The sequence below is a fragment of the Uranotaenia lowii genome, chromosome 1 (assembly GCF_029784155.1).
Source record: "Uranotaenia lowii strain MFRU-FL chromosome 1, ASM2978415v1, whole genome shotgun sequence".
Lineage (NCBI taxonomy): Eukaryota > Metazoa > Arthropoda > Insecta > Diptera > Culicidae > Uranotaenia > Uranotaenia lowii.
This window is the reverse complement of record NC_073691.1, coordinates 14,565,814-14,585,785: the sequence shown is the minus strand read 5'-3', so window position 1 is coordinate 14,585,785 and position 19,972 is coordinate 14,565,814. Positions and strand designations below refer to the sequence as shown.

The 19,972-nt window shown below is 36.5% G+C and overlaps 1 protein-coding gene across 1 annotated transcript; it reads right to left on the bottom strand.

The window, feature by feature from the left end:
* Nucleotides 1-12,709: 12,709 nt before the first annotated feature.
* Nucleotides 12,710-16,667, bottom strand: LOC129757914 (fatty acid hydroxylase domain-containing protein 2-like). The gene is made up of 4 exons (XM_055755309.1): nucleotides 16,650-16,667; nucleotides 13,738-13,840; nucleotides 13,042-13,672; nucleotides 12,710-12,971 (listed from the first exon to the last, which is right to left on the bottom strand). Exons 1-4 carry the CDS (start codon nucleotides 16,665-16,667, stop codon nucleotides 12,827-12,829), a joined length of 897 nt encoding a protein of 298 aa, XP_055611284.1. The 3' UTR covers nucleotides 12,710-12,826.
* Nucleotides 16,668-19,972: the final 3,305 nt, after the last annotated feature.

The following is a 19,972-nucleotide window of genomic DNA, read 5'->3' as shown; positions in this document are numbered from 1 at the left end:
GATTTGCATTTTTTTTTAAATCATGATGTTTTAAAATTTATTACACCGAAATTTGTGTTACTGTCATACATTGCACTGGCCTTCTTTGAGATAAGCGATGAGTATTAATTTTTAAGCGTGTCGCAAAAATGAAAACAAAAATAGGTGTACCGGTAGCGACATCTTATGTATGTTAGTCCACTTACGCATTTGGTTCGAAACTTAGGTTGGTATTCAAACACACGTGTTGAGCTCCAGCTCGAACTCTGTTCTCTGTGCTGTTATTCAGGTATATTTTATATAGGACAGCCACGAATTGATATTTTTTTCGAAATTTCTAGAACAAAACCTCTTTTTTTAGTCTGTTATGTTGAAGCCTTATGTTGACCTAAAATGACGAAAATTCATATGGGACTGTTATGCGAGTAGGGGCAGTCTGAAAAGGACGAAAAAATAGTGTTTTTTTACCAGCTTTGATAAGTTCTTTTGTTTCCATGTTGTTAGAAGTGCTTGCTATCTCCATATGTGAGTGCAGTTGTTCGACCATTGTTTGTTTTCGATGCAAAAAAAGAGATTTATTGTCATTATTTCTTTCATAACTCTTCAAGGTGCTAATGGCCCACTTTGGTGTCTTCAGATGAAAGTTGCATCATGAATCGAGCTACACAATGGTATTTTTTGCAAAATATTCGGTGGTGCAGACGGTACTTTTAGACGCTATTTAAAGTTTATTTACAACTTTTCATGTTGAAGGTCATTATTTAATTTTTTTCAACTATTCTATTTGGAAAGCTGATAAAATTTCAATGCATTTTGATGTGCTGTTTTATAATTTCCGTTGAGAAACAACAGAGTTATGTAGCTTTGAAAAATGGTTATTTTTTATTTACAAAAAAATCTAACCGAAGCTAACTCGAAAAATAAAAATGTTAGAAATCTGAAAAAATACATGTGTTTTTAAGTCGCAAAAATGAACCAAATTTTCAATTTTGGGGAAAATCTGAAGACCCCCGGCGCAAACCCGTCAGATAATAAAAAAAAATCCCCTTATATCAATGCTGATATTTACATTGGAGTTCAACGCAAAAAGAAAAAAAATCATCATTGGTTGAAATTCAGACACGAATGCCACAAGGATGGTAAAGTGGTAAAGTGTCGTAAATAAAAAAAAATCAAAGGTTGAAATAACATTGTAAGATTTTTTTGCATTTTCACCATCGTTGTTTGTTTTTATTTTCAGATCTTTTCCATCCGCATGATTGAGGAGTATCTAGGCTTTTTGTTGGCGATTTGGAATTAAATCGGCATTCTGGCAGCTCAGGGAAAACCTTTCTCCAGGACCGCATCCCATTACATATGACAACATCTAGCTGGAAACGGCCTGAAACCGGTGCCGTCGTTGAGGACAACATCCGCTTTCTGCTGCAGGACAAGGCACCTGTGGTAGGTAGTAGTTTCCAGCATCTTTATCGTTGATATTTAGTTAGCCTTTTGTGTGATAATGTTTAGAGGTTCAAATACATTTGTCATTATTTATTTAGAGTACCGAAAGTCCTTTAAAAATAAATGAAGTACAATCTATTAACCAACCTCAATCATCGCTCATAAATCCGCTCAATCACCGCTCAGTTTATATACTAATTTTTACAGTGGCAATAAACTATTGCTGGATTGGTCGAGAGGCTGGTAAGTTTCATGGCAACCTAGAGAGCAGCGGTTCAATTCTCTAATCGTAAGTAGCTTCTGTTATCAAAACTATGTAATTAAAATTGAAATCAATGAAATAGACCATGATAGACCGGCAACCTAGCAATCTGACATCTGAATGTCAGAGCAATCTGTCAATCGGATTTATTTTTCGGCGCGTGGAAGTTTCTTGACATTCTCTTAGAAGCTGAATAGCGTTCTCTATCAGTCACCTAAAGAAACTTGAAAGTAGCTTTAAGAATTTAAATTTTGGGCTGATTAGCATTCTCTTCAGACACAAACGAGAACTGATTAAGCTTCTATGGAACATTTTTAAAGGAATTCTGGTTGCTTGGGTATACCTTTTTATGGATTTTGGTTTCACTATCGAGAAGTTGAGATTTTAAGAAATCCAATCGTGATCTCGGGAAAATGTACCATTTTGCGGTTGTATTTGTGGAGATAAAATGAAGAATGTACAGAATAAAAATAAAAGTTATTAAAAATTAATAAAACAAATATGTGGCAACACTGAATAGAAGCTTCAAACAGAGTGCCTACAGCAACGGGTGGATGCATATTGAGGAAAAGTATGCAAGGGGTACCAAAAGTCTCTCATTGGAGGGGGGTGGAAACGGAGCGCTTTTTGACAGCCAATTGTTCGCCTACCATGCCTACGATTACGATTGCCTGTCACCAGATGGACGATTCCGTGTATTGGTATAAGAACCACCCGAAGCTTTACTCGCCCTGGCTTCAAAGTGTAAACAAAAACACATCAGTTATCGGTCTAATTTGTTTAATTTGTCTTTTCAATGCATATTTTTCGGTTAATTTCATGAGAAAAACAATTGAAAATATCTACAAAATATTTTAATTTTTACACACTCATTTTTTGTGGAAATCAAAATCTATTTGTTTACTAACCAGAAATCATTTTATTATAATAAACGTGTGAATATAAAATGTTCGAAAAAGATAAAAAAAAGAAGGTACAGTGAGAGGCAAAATAAAGTGTCCAAATTATTCTTTTATCATTTCTTTTATTTTTCTGGTTTAAATTTAACGAACACACATCGTAATCATTTTTAAAATATTGTTTATTATGTTCTTTTCAATTTTTGTTAATGTTGCGCTGGTAAAAAAGAAAGTTTTTCTGATAGAAAAAAACAGTTAATATTCCAAAAAAAAATGGGCAAAATAAAGTGTCCAATGGACTGAGTCGATTTGGGGTCATTTTTGAGTTTCTCAAACTCTGGGGTCTTAAAAGCTTCGTCCTGGTCCAAAACTCATCCATGATTTTTTGTAGAATTTTTAAGTAACGTTTACATGAGTAAATTTGAAGTTTTAGGTTTGTATGGGAAAATTGAATATTTTGTACTGAAAAATCAACGTTATTTTTGTTTCTTCTGTGGAACCGAGCCAGCTGACAGATTATGTGCCAATTTATAAAATTCCGAAAGGAAATTTTCCGCTGAACAACTTTGTCGAAGACCTTAATCTCGTATCTTATTAGGCGCAAAAGTTATTAGCTGTTTAACAGAGGTATGTCTTTTCACATTGATAAACGATCAATTCAATTGACATCACTGCTGGAGCCTCGCGAAGTATTGCATGAAAAGTAATCATGCAATACCTCGCTAGGCACCCTGAAGGGACCTGGGGGAGGAAGACTGAATAAAAAAAGAAAAAAATCTTCCAAACTTCAAATTTCTATCATCAATCTACCGACCAGTGCGAAGGTTCAAAATTTTACTTTCTTATTTAGTGATTTTTAATAAAACTTGTTTGATGCTGAAAAGCACTTGTTTTGCATAAAACAATGATTTAATTAGGTTTTGTTTTGCTCTGGCAAATTCTTGCATGATCAGGCGTATTACGTCGCTCAAATTTCGTCAAAGTTTTGAAGCTGATAAATAAAAATTGTTTGATTAATGGTTGTTCTAACAATTTAGCTAAATCTAAATTAAGCACCTAACCAACTGAGTTCCATGACTCGCTACACGAAACTGATCATCTAAAGTTTAAATTTGAACGATTACAAATCTTTTCAACAATTACTGGCTTTTTGCCGAACAGTAAAAAAACGATACAGAAAACGATACAGCAAATTTCAGTCTTCCTCCCCCAGGATTATTTATCAATGCCAAAAGACATACCTCTGTTAAACAGCTAATAACTTTTTTGCCTAATTAATAAGATACGAGATTAAGGTCTTCGACAAAGTTGTTAAGCGGAAAATTTCCTTTAGGAATTTTATAAATTGGCACAAAAAGCATCAGCTGGCTCGGCTCCACAGAAGAAAAAAAATGATGTTGATTTCTCAGTACAAAATATTCAGTTTTCCCATACAAACCTAAAACTTCAAATTTACTCATGTAAACGTTACTTAAAAATTCTACAAAAAATCATGGATGAGTTTTGGACCAAGACAAAGCTTTTAAGACCCCAGGGTTTGAGAAATTCAAAAATGACCCCAAATCGACTCCGTCTATTGTCCAACTCAAAAATCAATATAATTTCGATAAGTTTCCATCGCAAGGCCCCTCGAATTTGTTTGTTTTGTGTATTTTGACGTTTCATAAACAACTGGCTTGGCTTTGGAGGTCAGGTGTCTATATTAGAATAAGTTGCAAAATATGGAGAACGCATAAACTTCTGGTTCCATTCCGTTGTCCATCCGGAAACTGGTTGTTCGTGATGTGAATAACGGTCAAACCCACCGGGAAGTGGTCAAGCACTACGAAATCAGCAAGACAGCGGTATCAAAAATCATGAAGAAGATGAAAACGTTCGGATCGGTGGTGGATCGCCCGGGAAGGGGACTGAAGCCCAGGACAGATGTCAGAACGAACAAGAAAATAATTCTTGAAGTGAAGAAAAACGCAATAATAACGATCCGGCAGATACAGAAAGAGCTCCAATTTTCGGTATTGCGTCGTACTGTCCGTCACCGCATCCATCCAAGGAGTACCATAGCAAGATCGCAGTGAGAAGGCGTTTCATCAGCCAGGTGAACAAGGCTAAGCGGCTCAAGTTCGCCAAGAAACACGCCGATAAACGGCTCGAGTACTGGAAAACATTGTTGTGGGCCGACGAATCCAAATTCGAGCTATTCAACCGGAAGAAGCGTGATCATATGTGGCGCTGATCAAAATTCAAAAGCTGAGTCTCAATAAGGCATTTCCCCACTTGTCAGACGAACAGCTGATTTCTCATGTTTACCTTTTCTCGGCATATCGTGGTAGGGTAAACATAACAACAACATTACGTATGTTCAATGACCAGATAGTAACGACATGAAATTGGCAATGCAATTGTAGTGTTTTTGCAAGCGCACCTTGGTGAGGAGCATATAAATTCTTTAATTAATGATTTGTAAATTCATAACAAGTTAAGACATGAAGGTTTGTTGATGCTTTTAATTAAAGAAATTTTTAAAAGAAAGCATTGAACAGTGCTTATCATCAAAGATCAAAATGACGACCAGTTGGTGTTTACATTTTTCAAAACAAAAACAAAAAGCTACCCTACCACAATCTGTCTAAGGAAATACTCTATTGCAGTTGTGATTTCTGAAACCTTTTGCTTGATTCCAAAACCTGATTTAGAATCATAATTTTGATAATTTTGATCTGCAAATCTGCATTTAATCACTTGGTCCAAAATAAGTCCGTTACCCTATATCATCAGACACGAAAAAGAAATTTGAAATGTTTTTGGCATTCTAAAAGCAGATGTTTCACTGTGTTGGATACCACACAAATGCATCAAATAAGTTACTCCTTTCCTTCCAGTAACTCTAAATTGGATTTCTCTATTAAATTGCAAAATTTTAATAGTCGATTTGAAAATAGAATTTATTATGTTATGATTGAATCGCAACGATTTATCTCGAATGAACTAAACTGAGTACCCCTATTCGCTGATCAGTCTAACCAGACAACAAATAAAATGCGTTTATTTTTAGTTTACTGCCTTTCTTATCTCTTTCAATTTTCCAAAGGAATGCATCAGAGAGCAGCCCATTTTCCCTATCTACTTTCTTCCACTTTCATTTGCTTTCTTTTAAATTTTTCTTCCAGAACCCATCCAATCGACTTATCGGACGTACCAAAACAAAATAACGATGAACGATTGCTTCCGTTTTGCGGTGAGCTACCTACGCGCGCTTCAAGTTCATCCGTCTGTCAGTTTGTAAGTCAACCAACAACACCACCCATTTGGTGTTGATAAAGTCGACAAATTCGACGTTGCCGACCGTGGAAGTCAAAAATAAAAAGACGCGTGCCATGTGGTGATTGATTCTACCTTCAGAGAGACAAAAGAGGAAAAAAAAGAATCAAACTGACAGGTCTAACGGGCCAGACATGCCGCAGCCGGTCGGTTTGATGCGCACGCGTTATGTTTAGTGATTTCGGCAGAAGCGCCAGCAGCTGATTTGTCGGCGTTATTCTGTTTTTTCATAAATTATTACAGTTGGTGATTACTTCGATAAAAGGGAGAAGATTTTGGTTCAATTTGCCAGTGGAAAACCTTTGTTTGTTTTGATATTTGATCCTGATCCGGCTTTCCTTTTTCGAATCTCAATTGAACAATTGGTTTGGATTCTTATTTTAATTAACACATTATTAAACCGGCACATAATACGGAGTCAAACGAGGGAATGTGTGATTTTTACCCAATAGTGCCATTGGATTAATGTACCAGAAATATCGCTAGCAAAAAATTACTAGCGAATCCGGCTCGAAGGACCAATTATTTCTATTTGTAATCTGCTCTTCAATCTGCTAAAGCACTATTTATAATTTTGCACTGTACGATTTTTTGGGCTCATATCTTATATTTTTCAAGTTTCAAAAAATACTTTTTTTAAAATTTTGTTGTTTTTAGAGATATATATTGTGGTTGATCCAGAAGTGAATTTAAAGATTGTGAATCATATCATTTCAGTATGCCTCTGCTATCTAGAAAGCCTGCTTGAGATTGAGATTGAGATTATTTATTTTATTTTATTTACATGGTGTTCCGTCTCACGAGATTGAGATATGTCCTCGATAAGTGACATAGAAAATCAGTTATTTTGAAAAAAAAAAACCCAAACTGGATGATAAAATGAAAAAAAATTAGACAACCACTTTTTTGTTGATACAATCTCGAATTGATTTCGATTCGATTTTGATTCGATTTCGATTCGAGTACGATTCGATTTCGATTCGATTTTGATTCGATTTCGATTCGAGTACGATTCGATTTCGATTCGATTTCGATTTCGATTCGATTCGATTTCAATTCGATTTCGATTCGATTTCGATTCGATTTCGATTCGATTTCGATTTCGATTCGATTTCGATTTCGATTCGATTTCGATTCGATTTCGATTCAATTTCGATTCGATTTCGAATCGATTTCGATTCGATTTCGATTCGATTTCGATTCGATTTCGATTCGATTTTGATTCGATTTCGATTCGATTTCGATTCGATTTCGATTCGATTTCGATTCGATTTCGATTCGATTTCGATTCGATTTCGATTCGATTTCGATTCGATTTTGATTCGATTTCGATTCGATTTCGATTCGATTTCGATTCGATTTCGATTCGATTTCGATTCGATTTCGATTCGATTTCGATTCGATTTCGATTCGATTTCGATTCGATTTCGATTCGATTTCGATTCGATTTCGATTCGATTTCGATTCGATTTCGATTCGATTTCGATTCGATTTCGATTCGATTTCGATTCGATTTCGATTCGATTTCGATTCGATTTCGATTCGATTTCGATTCGATTTCGATTCGATTTCGATTCGATTTCGATTCGATTTCGATTCGATTTCGATTCGATTTCGATTCGATTTCGATTCGATTTCGATTCGATTTCGATTCGATTTCGATTCGATTTCGATTCGATTTCGATTCGATTTCGATTCGATTTCGATTCGATTTCGATTCGATTTCGATTCGATTTCGATTCGATTTCGATTCGATTTCGATTCGATTTCGATTCGATTTCGATTCGATTTCGATTCGATTTCGATTCGATTTCGATTCGATTTCGATTCGATTTCGATTCGATTTCGATTCGATTTCGATTCGATTTCGATTCGATTTCGATTCGATTTCGATTCGATTTCGATTCGATTTCGATTCGATTTCGATTCGATTTCGATTCGATTTCGATTCGATTTCGATTCGATTTCGATTCGATTTCGATTCGATTTCGATTCGATTTCGATTCGATTTCGATTCGATTTCGATTCGATTTCGATTCGATTTCGATTCGATTTCGATTCGATTTCGATTCGATTTCGATTCGATTTCGATTCGATTTCGATTCGATTTCGATTCGATTTCGATTCGATTTCGATTCGATTTCGATTCGATTTCGATTCGATTTCGATTCGATTTCGATTCGATTTCGATTCGATTTCGATTCGATTTCGATTCGATTTCGATTCGATTTCGATTCGATTTCGATTCGATTTCGATTCGATTTCGATTCGATTTCGATTCGATTTCGATTCGATTTCGATTCGATTTCGATTCGATTTCGATTCGATTTCGATTCGATTTCGATTCGATTTCGATTCGATTTCGATTCGATTTCGATTCGATTTCGATTCGATTTCGATTCGATTTCGATTCGATTTCGATTTCGATTTCGATTTCGATTCGATTTCGATTCAATTTCGATTCGATTTCGATTCGATTTCGATTCGATTTCGATTCGATTTCGATTCGATTTCGATTCGATTTCGATTCGATTTCGATTCGATTTCGATTCGATTTCGATTCGATTTCGATTCGATTTCGATTCGATTTCGATTCGATTTCGATTCGATTTCGATTCGATTTCGATTCGATTTCGATTCGATTTAGATTCGATTTCGATTCGATTTCGAATCGATTTCGATTCGATTTCGATTCGATTTCGATTCGATTTCGATTCGATTTCGATTCGATTTCGATTCGATTTCGATTCGATTTCGATTCGATTTCGATTCGATTTCGATTCGATTTCGATTCGATTTCGATTCGATTTCGATTCGATTTCGATTCGATTTCGATTCGATTTCGATTCGATTTCGATTCGATTTCGATTCGATTTCGATTCGATTTCGATTCGATTTCGATTCGATTTCGATTCGATTTCGATTCGATTTCGATTCGATTTCGATTCGATTTCGATTCGATTTCGATTCGATTTCGATTCGATTTCGATTCGATTTCGATTCGATTTCGATTCGATTTCGATTCGATTTCGATTCGATTTCGATTCGATTTCGATTCGATTTCGATTCGATTTCGATTCGATTTCGATTCGATTTCGATTCGATTTCGATTCGATTTCGATTCGATTTCGATTCGATTTCGATTCGATTTCGATTCGATTTCGATTCGATTTCGATTCGATTTCGATTCGATTTCGATTCGATTTCGATTCGATTTCGATTCGATTTCGATTCGATTTCGATTCGATTTCGATTCGATTTCGATTCGATTTCGATTCGATTTCGATTCGATTTCGATTCGATTTCGATTCGATTTCGATTCGATTTCGATTCGATTTCGATTCGATTTCGATTCGATTTCGATTCGATTTCGATTCGATTTCGATTCGATTTCGATTCGATTTCGATTCGATTTCGATTCGATTTCGATTCGATTTCGATTCGATTTCGATTCGATTTCGATTCGATTTCGATTCGATTTCGATTCGATTTCGTTTCGATTCGATTCGATTTCGATTCGATTTCGATTCGATTTTGATTCGATTTCGATTCGATTTTGATTCGATTTCGATTCGATTTTGATTCGATTCGATTTTGATTCGATTCGATTAGATTTCGATTCGATTTCGATTCGATTTCGATTCGATTTCGATTCGATTTCGATTCGATTTCGATTCGATTTCGATTCGATTTCGATTCGATTTCGATTCGATTTCGATTCGATTTCGATTCGATTTCGATTCGATTTCGATTCGATTTCGATTCGATTTCGATTCGATTTCGATTCGATTTCGATTCGATTTCGATTCGATTTCGATTCGATTTCGATTCGATTTCGATTCGATTTCGATTCGATTTCGATTCGATTTCGATTCGATTTCGATTCGATTTCAATTCGATTTCGATTCGATTTCGATTCGATTTCGATTCGATTTCGATTCGATTTCGATTCGATTTCGATTCGATTTCGATTCGATTTCGATTCGATTTCGATTCGATTTCGATTCGATTTCGATTCGATTTCGATTCGATTTCGATTCGATTTCGAATCGATTTCGATTCGATTTCGATTCGATTTCGATTCAATTTCGATGCGATTTCGATTCAATTTCGATTCGATTTCGATTCGATTTCGATTCGATTCGATTTCGATTTCGATTCGATTTCCATTCGATTTCGATTCGATTCGATTTCGATTCGATTTCGATTCGATTTCGATTCGATTTCGATTCGATTTCGATTCGATTTCGATTCGATTTCGATTCGATTTCGATTCGATTTCGATTCGATTTCGATTCGATTTCGATTCGATTTCGATTCGATTTCGATTCGATTTCGATTCGATTTCGATTCGATTTCGATTCGATTTCGATTCGATTTCGATTCGATTTCGATTCGATTTCGATTCGATTTCGATTCGATTTCGATTCGATTTCGATTCGATTTCGATTCGATTTCGATTCGATTTCGATTCGATTTCGATTCGATTTCGATTCGATTTCGATTCGATTTCGATTCGATTTCGATTCGATTTCGATTCGATTTCGATTCGATTTCGATTCGATTTCGATTCGATTTCGATTCGATTTCGATTCGATTTCGATTCGATTTCGATTCGATTTCGATTCGATTTCGATTCGATTTCGATTCGATTTCGATTCGATTTCGATTCGATTTCGATTCGATTTCGATTCGATTTCGATTCGATTTCGATTCGATTTCGATTCGATTTCGATTCGATTTCGATTCGATTTCGATTCGATTTCGATTCGATTTCGATTCGATTTCGATTCGATTTCGATTCGATTTCGATTCGATTTCGATTCGATTTCGATTCGATTTCGATTCGATTTCGATTCGATTTCGATTCGATTTCGATTCGATTTCGATTCGATTTCGATTCGATTTCGATTCGATTTCGAATCGATTTCGATTCGATTTCGATTCGATTTCGATTCAATTTCGATGCGATTTCGATTCAATTTCGATTCGATTTCGATTCGATTTCGATTCGATTCGATTTCGATTTCGATTCGATTTCCATTCGATTTCGATTCGATTCGATTTCGATTCGATTTCGATTCGATTTCGATTCGATTTCGATTCGATTTCGATTCGATTTCGATTCGATTTCGATTCGATTTCGATTCGATTTCGATTCGATTTCGATTCGATTTCGATTCGATTTCGATTCGATTTCGATTCGATTTCGATTCGATTTCGATTCGATTTCGATTCGATTTCGATTCGATTTCGATTCGATTTCGATTCGATTTCGATTCGATTTCGATTCGATTTCGATTCGATTTCGATTCGATTTCGATTCGATTTCGATTCGATTTCGATTCGATTTCGATTCGATTTCGATTCGATTTCGATTCGATTTCGATTCGATTTCGATTCGATTTCGATTCGATTCGATTCAATACTCTTTTCTACTCTAGATTTCTCTACTCTACTCAACTCTATTTTACTCTGCTCCACTCAACTCTACTCTGCTCTTAACTACTCAACTCTACTCAACTCTATTCTAATCTACTCAACTCTACTCTACTCTACTCTATTCTACTCTGCAATATTCTACTCTACTCGGATCTAATCTACTCAACTCTTCTCTCCGCTTCTCTACTCTATTCTACTCAATTCTGCTCTACTCTACTCTGCTCTACTCTTCTCTGTAATACTCTACTCTACTCGAATTTACTCTTTTCGAATCTACTCAACTCTTCTATTCGCTACTCTACTCTATTCTTCTCTTCTTTGCTCTACTCTACTCTGCAATACTCTATTCTACTCGAATCTACTCTACTCAACTCTTCTCTTCGCTTCTCTACCCTTCCTTATCTACTCTGCTCTACTCTACTTTACACTATTTCACTAGCAGATTGATCAATCAATCGAAAACGCCTACTGCAGAGGATAGTAATTTCCTATCGAAATACCGGTATCTGAACTTTTCTTATACCGTGGTTGAATCAAAGGGAATCTTTCGATTGCTTTGATTCAGTAGAATAAGTTAACCAAGTAGGCTCATAACAAATAAAAGAGGGGGGGGGGGGGGGGTGATTTAACGTTTCAATACTGGAAAATATCCTAGATTTCTGTATTAGAAAGCTAATTTGGAGAGTTTTTTTTTTAAAAGAAAACGAAGGTTGATTGCGAACGGGTTGTAAAAAAAATCTACAATTTTCTGCTTTTAAGAACTCACATTGAATAGTGAGTTTTACTAGAAATTTCTGATTCAGAAATTCTAATTCACTTACATGGGTTGGAACTTCATTTTTGAAATATGTATTAGCCGTCAAAAATTCTACTAATTGATCAAGTCCGACAAGAATAGGGTTTGAGTTTTGTTTGAATTAGGGAAAAGAAAGCATCTAAATTTCTCTTTAAATAAACAGAAACTTTTTGGGTTAGAACAAAATTAGTATTAGGTAGATTGATATCATTGATTATTACTAATAACTAGAGACAGTGGGACTTCTTATTATGGAGTTATGGAGAAGGGAAAAAAGAGTATCGAAGGCAAAAAATAAGAATGAATCGGAAAAACTGAACATATTTTTAGGGATGATTGCGACTAAGAAATTACCTAGATGGATTTCGGTACATTTCATGAAGAAAGATTAAAATGGTCGATTCTTTTTTTATTTGGTGCCAACTTTCTTTTTCCAGCCAGGCAAAAACATTAGCTATGTAAGTATTTAGCTACAAAGTAGGCGGCGCTATCTTGGATTGTCTTTCTTCGAGTTTTTTTTAACGCAAACGTCCGAAAACATGTCCTAAAATTTCAATGTTGTATCACTATAATAGATTGTTTCAATATTTTGACAGTTTTCCGAGAAAAAACTAGCTATTTGAAACGATAGGTAGTTGTCAATCTTAAATTCTCTCTCTTCTGGTGTTTTATTTTCAGGGTACTGGATCACTCTTTATCGGGAATTAGTTCCCGTGCAGTCTTTGTAGTCCACAGAATCTGATCCCGTTGATACTGTTTGGACTTCCGATACCCCTGGTCAGTGCCGTGAATCCAATCCATGATACCGAAAGTTCCATAACACTCCGTGAACCTAGAGAGTAAAAGTGAGTAGAAATTACTCAAAAGGTAAGCCCATGAAATGGGTAAATTCAGCTACTCACTTCGCATGATGATAATCGTGCCGCTCGGGGCTGAAGAAAAATGGCAGATGATAGCCGCAATGATCCCGGATGGTTTCGATGATCATCATCGGGTACCAGAGGGCAGCCGTGGCCGGATGGCTTCGCATCAGCATGATGCCCAAACTCGGCGGGATCATGTTGTTGAGGATGTGTTCCAGCGGGTGACAGTACATGGCCGCCAGGGCGAATGGCGCTGTAAATTCGTGGTGCTTCTTGTGGAAGTGCTTATAAAGTGGCTTCAAATGCATAAACCGATGGACGTAGTAGAACCCAAGTTCGATGCCAATGACACAGGCACAGATATCCCGCAGCACAATCCACCCACTGGGAAGTATCCTCATATCCGGGGCATCGGTCTTGTCAGCCAAATGGAATCCTATCCACGCCACCGGATAGCCCAAGAAGGTCTGGTTGAACAAAATCATTAGGACAACTTTCGCCAGATGACCCCTCTTGAGAGGTTCGTTGGTTCCCGGTTGAGTTTTGTACTTTCGGATGAAGTGCGGCCTTCCGGTCAGATCCATTATCACGAACAATGATCCCACCACCCAATAGAAGGAATGCACCCAAGTGGGTAGCGCCCAAACATACAGGAACTCCGGATCGTCACCTGTCAAATTTTACACGGTAAAAATGAGTAAATTTTTCTACAGATTTTTCATAACAGGGACTCACCAATGACATCCAGTAGTGCATTCCAACGATCCTGGATGAAATATCCGGTTTCGTTTCCCACGCCGACGCTCGTCATCTCCATTTTGTCCAAATTTAATTCGAACTATCCGAATAGTTGAAACAATAAACGATTACTGAGGTCCAGTGGATCAAAATTCGATCGAAAAATGGATCGATCAACGAAAAAGAAAAACAAAACCCAAAAATTAGAGGAGGGCATCACATTCAGCGAAAACTTTTTGAGAGGAGGCTTCTGTTTATGATTTGATTCATGCATGGATGAATTTTATTATCGGCGACGGCGATGTGCGGTTTTTTTTCCCGAGGTTTATAGCCCGATGCAATTTCGGTTTATAATCATCCGTTTCGACGACCCATCCACAAACCCAAGGTGCTAAGTAGTTAGTGTAAGGCTTAGCCTTTTAAAATATCGTGGTTTTTCGCGGTCAAAATCGATTAGTCTCGATTTTGCCAGGGGTTTTGTGAAATTACTCTGTTTTAGGGCGTTCGATCGGTGGCATTGGATTGGTCAATAAAAGCTGATCCAGTCGAACTCATCAAACATTGCGATTGAGAGTGATAATCAAATTATCAAAAGACTACATTTCACGTACTTAAATTGGAGCAAAATTTACCACGTTTCATTATAGCACAACGCAGTTGCATTTGACTGATGTATTCGATAACAAAATACAATAGTTGCAATGGAAAAAAGCTGTACAATGTAAATAAGCACAAGCTCTACTAATTAAAAAAATACGGTTTAAAAAAATATTTTGTAGATTTGCCTAAAAATCTGACCTGTGTAAAATTTCAGCTTAACCAAGCTTAAAAACTAAGGCATAGGAAAAAAAATGTATGAACAATTATAGCTACTAAATTTGAAACAAAACCGACAAGAAACGAAATGATGACAAAAAACGAATAAAATGAAGCTAATATGAAAAGTGTGCTAAGCCAGACCAGATGTCCTACTTTGGTAGGACATGTACTACTTTTTTACCCTTCTTCCTACCGTCCTACTTTTGATCCAAAATGTCCTACTTTTCCGGTCTATGGTTGATCCATAGTGACTGATATTGTCGACTGAATGATTTTTTCAAGATGTAAAGTAAGGACTTGTAATCATGATTTTTGTTTAAATTGCATTTGATTTTTTAAAACTTGTTATGAAGTAATTATTCAATTTATAAAAACCTTAATGTTGTTGGCTTTATTCATAAAAAGCAATTGACTAGAGAAGAAAAATGTATTAATGAAAACCCAGTATTTTTTTATTCCACCCGAGCAAAATACTTTCATATCGCATTCACGTTTGAGACTCAAGTAGCTCCTTCCCATGATCGGATCGTTCGTAAGCTAATAATGGATTTTGACTTGGAGCGAGTGAGATTGATCATGTTTATTCAAAAATGCAAAAATTACTAACATCTTCGATTTTCAACCGATTGTGATAAATAACCTCTTGAAATCTTTGTTTTGAATTGATATCTAAGTACAAAAAATCGGTTTTTTTAATGTTACTTTCTAGTCTAAAACTTTTACTGAAACAAAATTTTCTATAAAAAAACGTGTTTTTATCATTTTTCCTATCATAAAGTTACTAATATCAACAAAACTGTTGATCATACACAAAACTGAAGTTGAGATAATCGATAGGAAATCTATTCACCTTCAATATACAAAAAATAGGTTTCAAATGAATGCAATGCATTCCGAGATATTTGAATCTGAGTACAAGTTTTTTTTTTATTTTTCCAAAATTTCACACTTGGAGCATAACTCAAAAACTGCTCAACTGAGATTTTTTTGAATTTTATTTTCGGATTCAGCGCCCGATTTAACATCAAAAGTGTTCTTCAGTTTACTTAGTTAAAAAAGCTGTAAACTAGTGTATTTAATACAGAATATTTTGGATGTAGATAAAGAAGCGAAGTTTTGAGAATAAAAGTTGGATTTGCTTTTTCCGACATTTTAAATTTTATTATAAGATGATCGAGATTTTTAAATACTAGATATAAGTATCTAAAACTCATTCGAAAAGATTCTACTATTAATTCCATAAAATGTTTCATTAAAGGGAGAACACAAAATTACTGCGACACATTCAACAAGGCATAACTTTTTAATCATTGGGTATAAATCAGCCAAATTTTTCACACTTTCTCATTGATTTGTACATATTGTGTACATGCTGTCAAACTAGAAATCGTGTTTTTCGATTCAACAAAAATGGAAATTAACCTACGCAAGTCGAGAGAACAAATTCTTTCCAAACATCTGGAATTTCCTGATCTGTCGGACCGGCATTTGGGAAAAATGTTGAACATTCACCATTTAACCGTCTCCAGAGTGTTGAAGCGGTTCCAGGAGCGATTGACGTTAGACCACGGCAAAGGAGCTGGAAGAAAACCGGGACCAGAGAACAAAAAAACGAAGGGAAAAGTGAAGCGGATGATTGAAGCAAAGCCCAAAGTCTCAAGCCGTGATTTGGATAAAAAGACTGGCATGTTGCAGAGCTATGTCCAGAATGCAAAACAGAAAGCTGGGTTACATACATACAAGGTACAGAATTTCCCAAGCCGCGATGAGCGGCAACAATCGACGGCTAAAACTTGGACACTGAAGCTCTACGAGAAGATGCTGACAAAATATGGCTGCTGTGTGATGGACGACGAAATGTATAAAAAAGTCGATATTTAGCAAATTTCGGGGTTGGAGTTTTTCACCGGCAAGAGCAAGCTCGATGTGGACGACAAGTTTAAGAAGAAGAGAAGGTCGAAGTTCGCCTCCAAATATCTTGCTTGGCAGGCCATCAGGTCGGACTGAGGAGTAAGCCTTTCGTGACAAAGTTAAAATCTCACTTATAGTCATTGTATTATCGAAGATTCAGTTTACATGGCATTTTATACCATATTGCCCTTTCTCATTATGCATGTCGAGTTTGTGTACCAAAGCATGCCTTGCAAACGAACATTCGTTGCGGGACAACCAAGAGTATCAGACGGCGTGTAATTTAGCTCTGTGTGCGACACTACATTTGACGACGAGGATGTTATGGCGAATTTATTGGGTAAGGTATTCAACTAAAAGAAAGATTAAAATGATGTAGAGAATTAGAAATCTAATAATGGAAGTTGAAATGGGTCAGTCGCCTAAATGCGGAGAATTCAGTCTGATTCCATCATGCGTAATAGCAGGAAATGTTTTGAAATAGTACAGTCGCTTCAATGCGGAAAAACGGTCTATTCTATTCTGCGTGAGAGCAGGAAAACAGTGGAATCGCTTAAATGCGGATGGAATCGCTTAAAAGCGGAAAGAATAGCTAAAATATGGATTATGAAAAGTAGATTGAATTGTGTTATCGGTACGAAATTGTAGAAATCCTGAAATCGCTTCTGTGTGAATGGATTGAACGGACACTTCGTCATCCGACACGAGCGTGCACGCCAGTCGGGAGTCGGTCAGTGACAACGAGCTCGCGAGTGAAACCTGTGAGGCAGCGCAGTAGTTACCCCGGCTAGGTGCGGTCTGGAGACCCGCGGATGGTACTTCCAAACGTCGGACCAGTCTGCACATTTGGCGACCGTGGCAGGTAACATTTCAAAAGCTTAAAAAAACGAGAAATAAGTGAAAAAAAGCGAACCGAAAAAAGAAAAACAAACGCGATTCATGTTGAAATAATTTTCGTTAAACGAGGTTAAAAATCAAACAGTTTATGAACTACCCATTGCAAAAAAAAAACTGAAAAATGAGTAATTAGATTACCCATCATTTTTAAAGTTGTTTATTGAAAAAGCAACGCTGTTGGATGATTTTCGGAAGCTATTTCGGTCATATTGGAAAAATAGAAACAGCCATTTAGGAATAATGCCGAAACTGGATTTCAAGGAAAACATAATTCAGCCTTATTTTCAAGTCTGTTGAGAAGAGAGCTTGAAAAAACAATAAATATGTAATGTTAAGCGAGTCGTAAAGGCAGCTTGATTATGTTCACAATTTTCAAGCGAGTCGAGAGGACAGCTTGAAATTGAAAGGCGTTTTGAGAGGACAACCCGAACATATTGACGCTAGTTTCAAGCGAGTTGAGAGGACAGCTTGAAACTGAAAGCCGAGTTGAGAGGAAAGTCTGGGCGTTTTAGTAACAATTTCAAGCGAGTTGAGAGGACAGCTTGAAATTGGATGGCGAGTTGAGAGGACCGCTAGTGTACATTGACGAGAATTTCAAGCGAGTTGAGAGGACAACTTGAAATTGGATGGCGAGTTGAGAGGACCGCCAGTGCACATTGACGAGAATTTCAAGCGAGTTGAGAGGACAACTTGAAATTGGATGGCGAGTTGAGAGGACCGCCAGTGCACATTGACGAGAATTTCAAGCGAGTTGAGAGGACGGTTTAAAACTGAAAGGCGAGTTGAGAGGACAGCCTCAAAGTGTTGTTAGAAATTTCGAGCGAGTTACAAGGATAGCTAGAAATTAAAAAGGCGAGTTGAGAGGGCAGCCTGAACGTATTGATAAAAAAACAAATTCAATTATGTTGTCAGGACAGCTTGAAATTGAAAAATATGTTGAAAAGACTATTTAAGTATTTCATTTAATTGGAAACTAAACGAGTTGGAAGGACAGCTTGAGATAAGAACTAATTTTAAAACATATCGAAAGTAATTAGGGCTTTATACTAAAATATAGCTTTAAGATCTCATGTGATTTTAATGAACAAATTATTGATAGAGCAGAATTAGAGTCCAGCTTGAAATAAGAGTATACAATACTTAGCGAACCGAGATAGTGGATCGAATAAATACGTTAAGCATTCTTGAATTAAAAAAACAGCAAGGTAACGGCTTAAAGCTTAAGATATGAATAAGATTGGCAATGTAATTGAATAAAAAAAATAAAGAACATATTTGTTGGACAGCTTGAAATTGAAAGACAAGGTTAGAAGGTCTCTAGAAAAAAAAGGAGTCAAGCTAACTGTTTGGTTGAATACAGCAGAGGGGATACACAGAACAGCTTGCAGGAAATGTATGAAACAGTTCCTTTACTGATAATTGAATTGATCGATAAGCACATCTGAGAACGAATCAAGAGACGTTAGTAATTGCACCTTGCATCGAAAGTATGATTTCCTATGATTATCATGCAAAGTGAGTAAGAAATTTCCTTAAGGTATCGTATTGCAACCTAAATATCATTGGAGTATGGTAAAAAAAAAAATGATTATGTATGGTTTTTCCTTGATTTTTTTTACCTCTCATAAAGATTTTTAAATGTGAATCTGTTAAATGTTTGAGAGGGTTCTCTGAAGAAATTACGATGGTGTTGTGATAAGATAGTCTATTCAACATTAAAATACTTTGCTTACATAAACTCTGTCAATTCCTTGAGTTTGCAGATTAAAATTAAATTTGGTAAAAAATCATGATAAATGTATGAGATAGTTTTTTAAATATTTTCTATCATATCTTGTTTGGGATAGGAGGGGGATGTGTAAATGGATTAAACGGACACGTCGTCATCCGACACGAGCGTGCACGCCAGTCGGGAGTCGGACAGTGACAACGAGCTCGCGAGTGAACCCTGTGTCGGACCAGTCTGCACAGCTTCCATGCAGATATACATACACGTGAATGTACAAAATGGAGAGAAATATGTCCATTATTTTACAGACTGTGTTGGAGGAAGAAGAGAGTTGAATGTGCAATAGAATCTGATGTGAATAATACTGCATACCACAGTAGAAAAAGAAGAAGGAGAGAAATGACAAGCATGTTCTGCAATGGTTGGGCTTGGTGAAAAAAGTTAATTCTTTTTGTTTAGGTTGTGTAAGGACTAAATATTGTTGCTCACTCGTGTTCATATAACCGAAAAGGAAAGTCGCGAATGAAATAAAAGAAGATGGTTTTGAATCGCATTTGCTATACTTCGCTTGAACTGATGAACTCATTGTAGATGCTAATGTTGATGACGTCATCGCACTGCGCTGATGATTAGTTTTGTGGGTTGTCTGTCGTTGTTGTTGTTTTCTTTTTTCCGGGATTTTCATCCTCGCGGATGATTCATCCCTTGGGTTGTCTGTCGATGAAGCGAATTTGGACTGAGATATTTGGTTGCTTCTACAGTTGCATATGAGATAACCTCGAGAGACAGAGGAGCAATGCGAAGATCAGGATTCTTAGTCGTTGACGCTTGGTGGAAATTTGTCGAAGGGCAATGAAAATGGGAGTTTTGGAAATC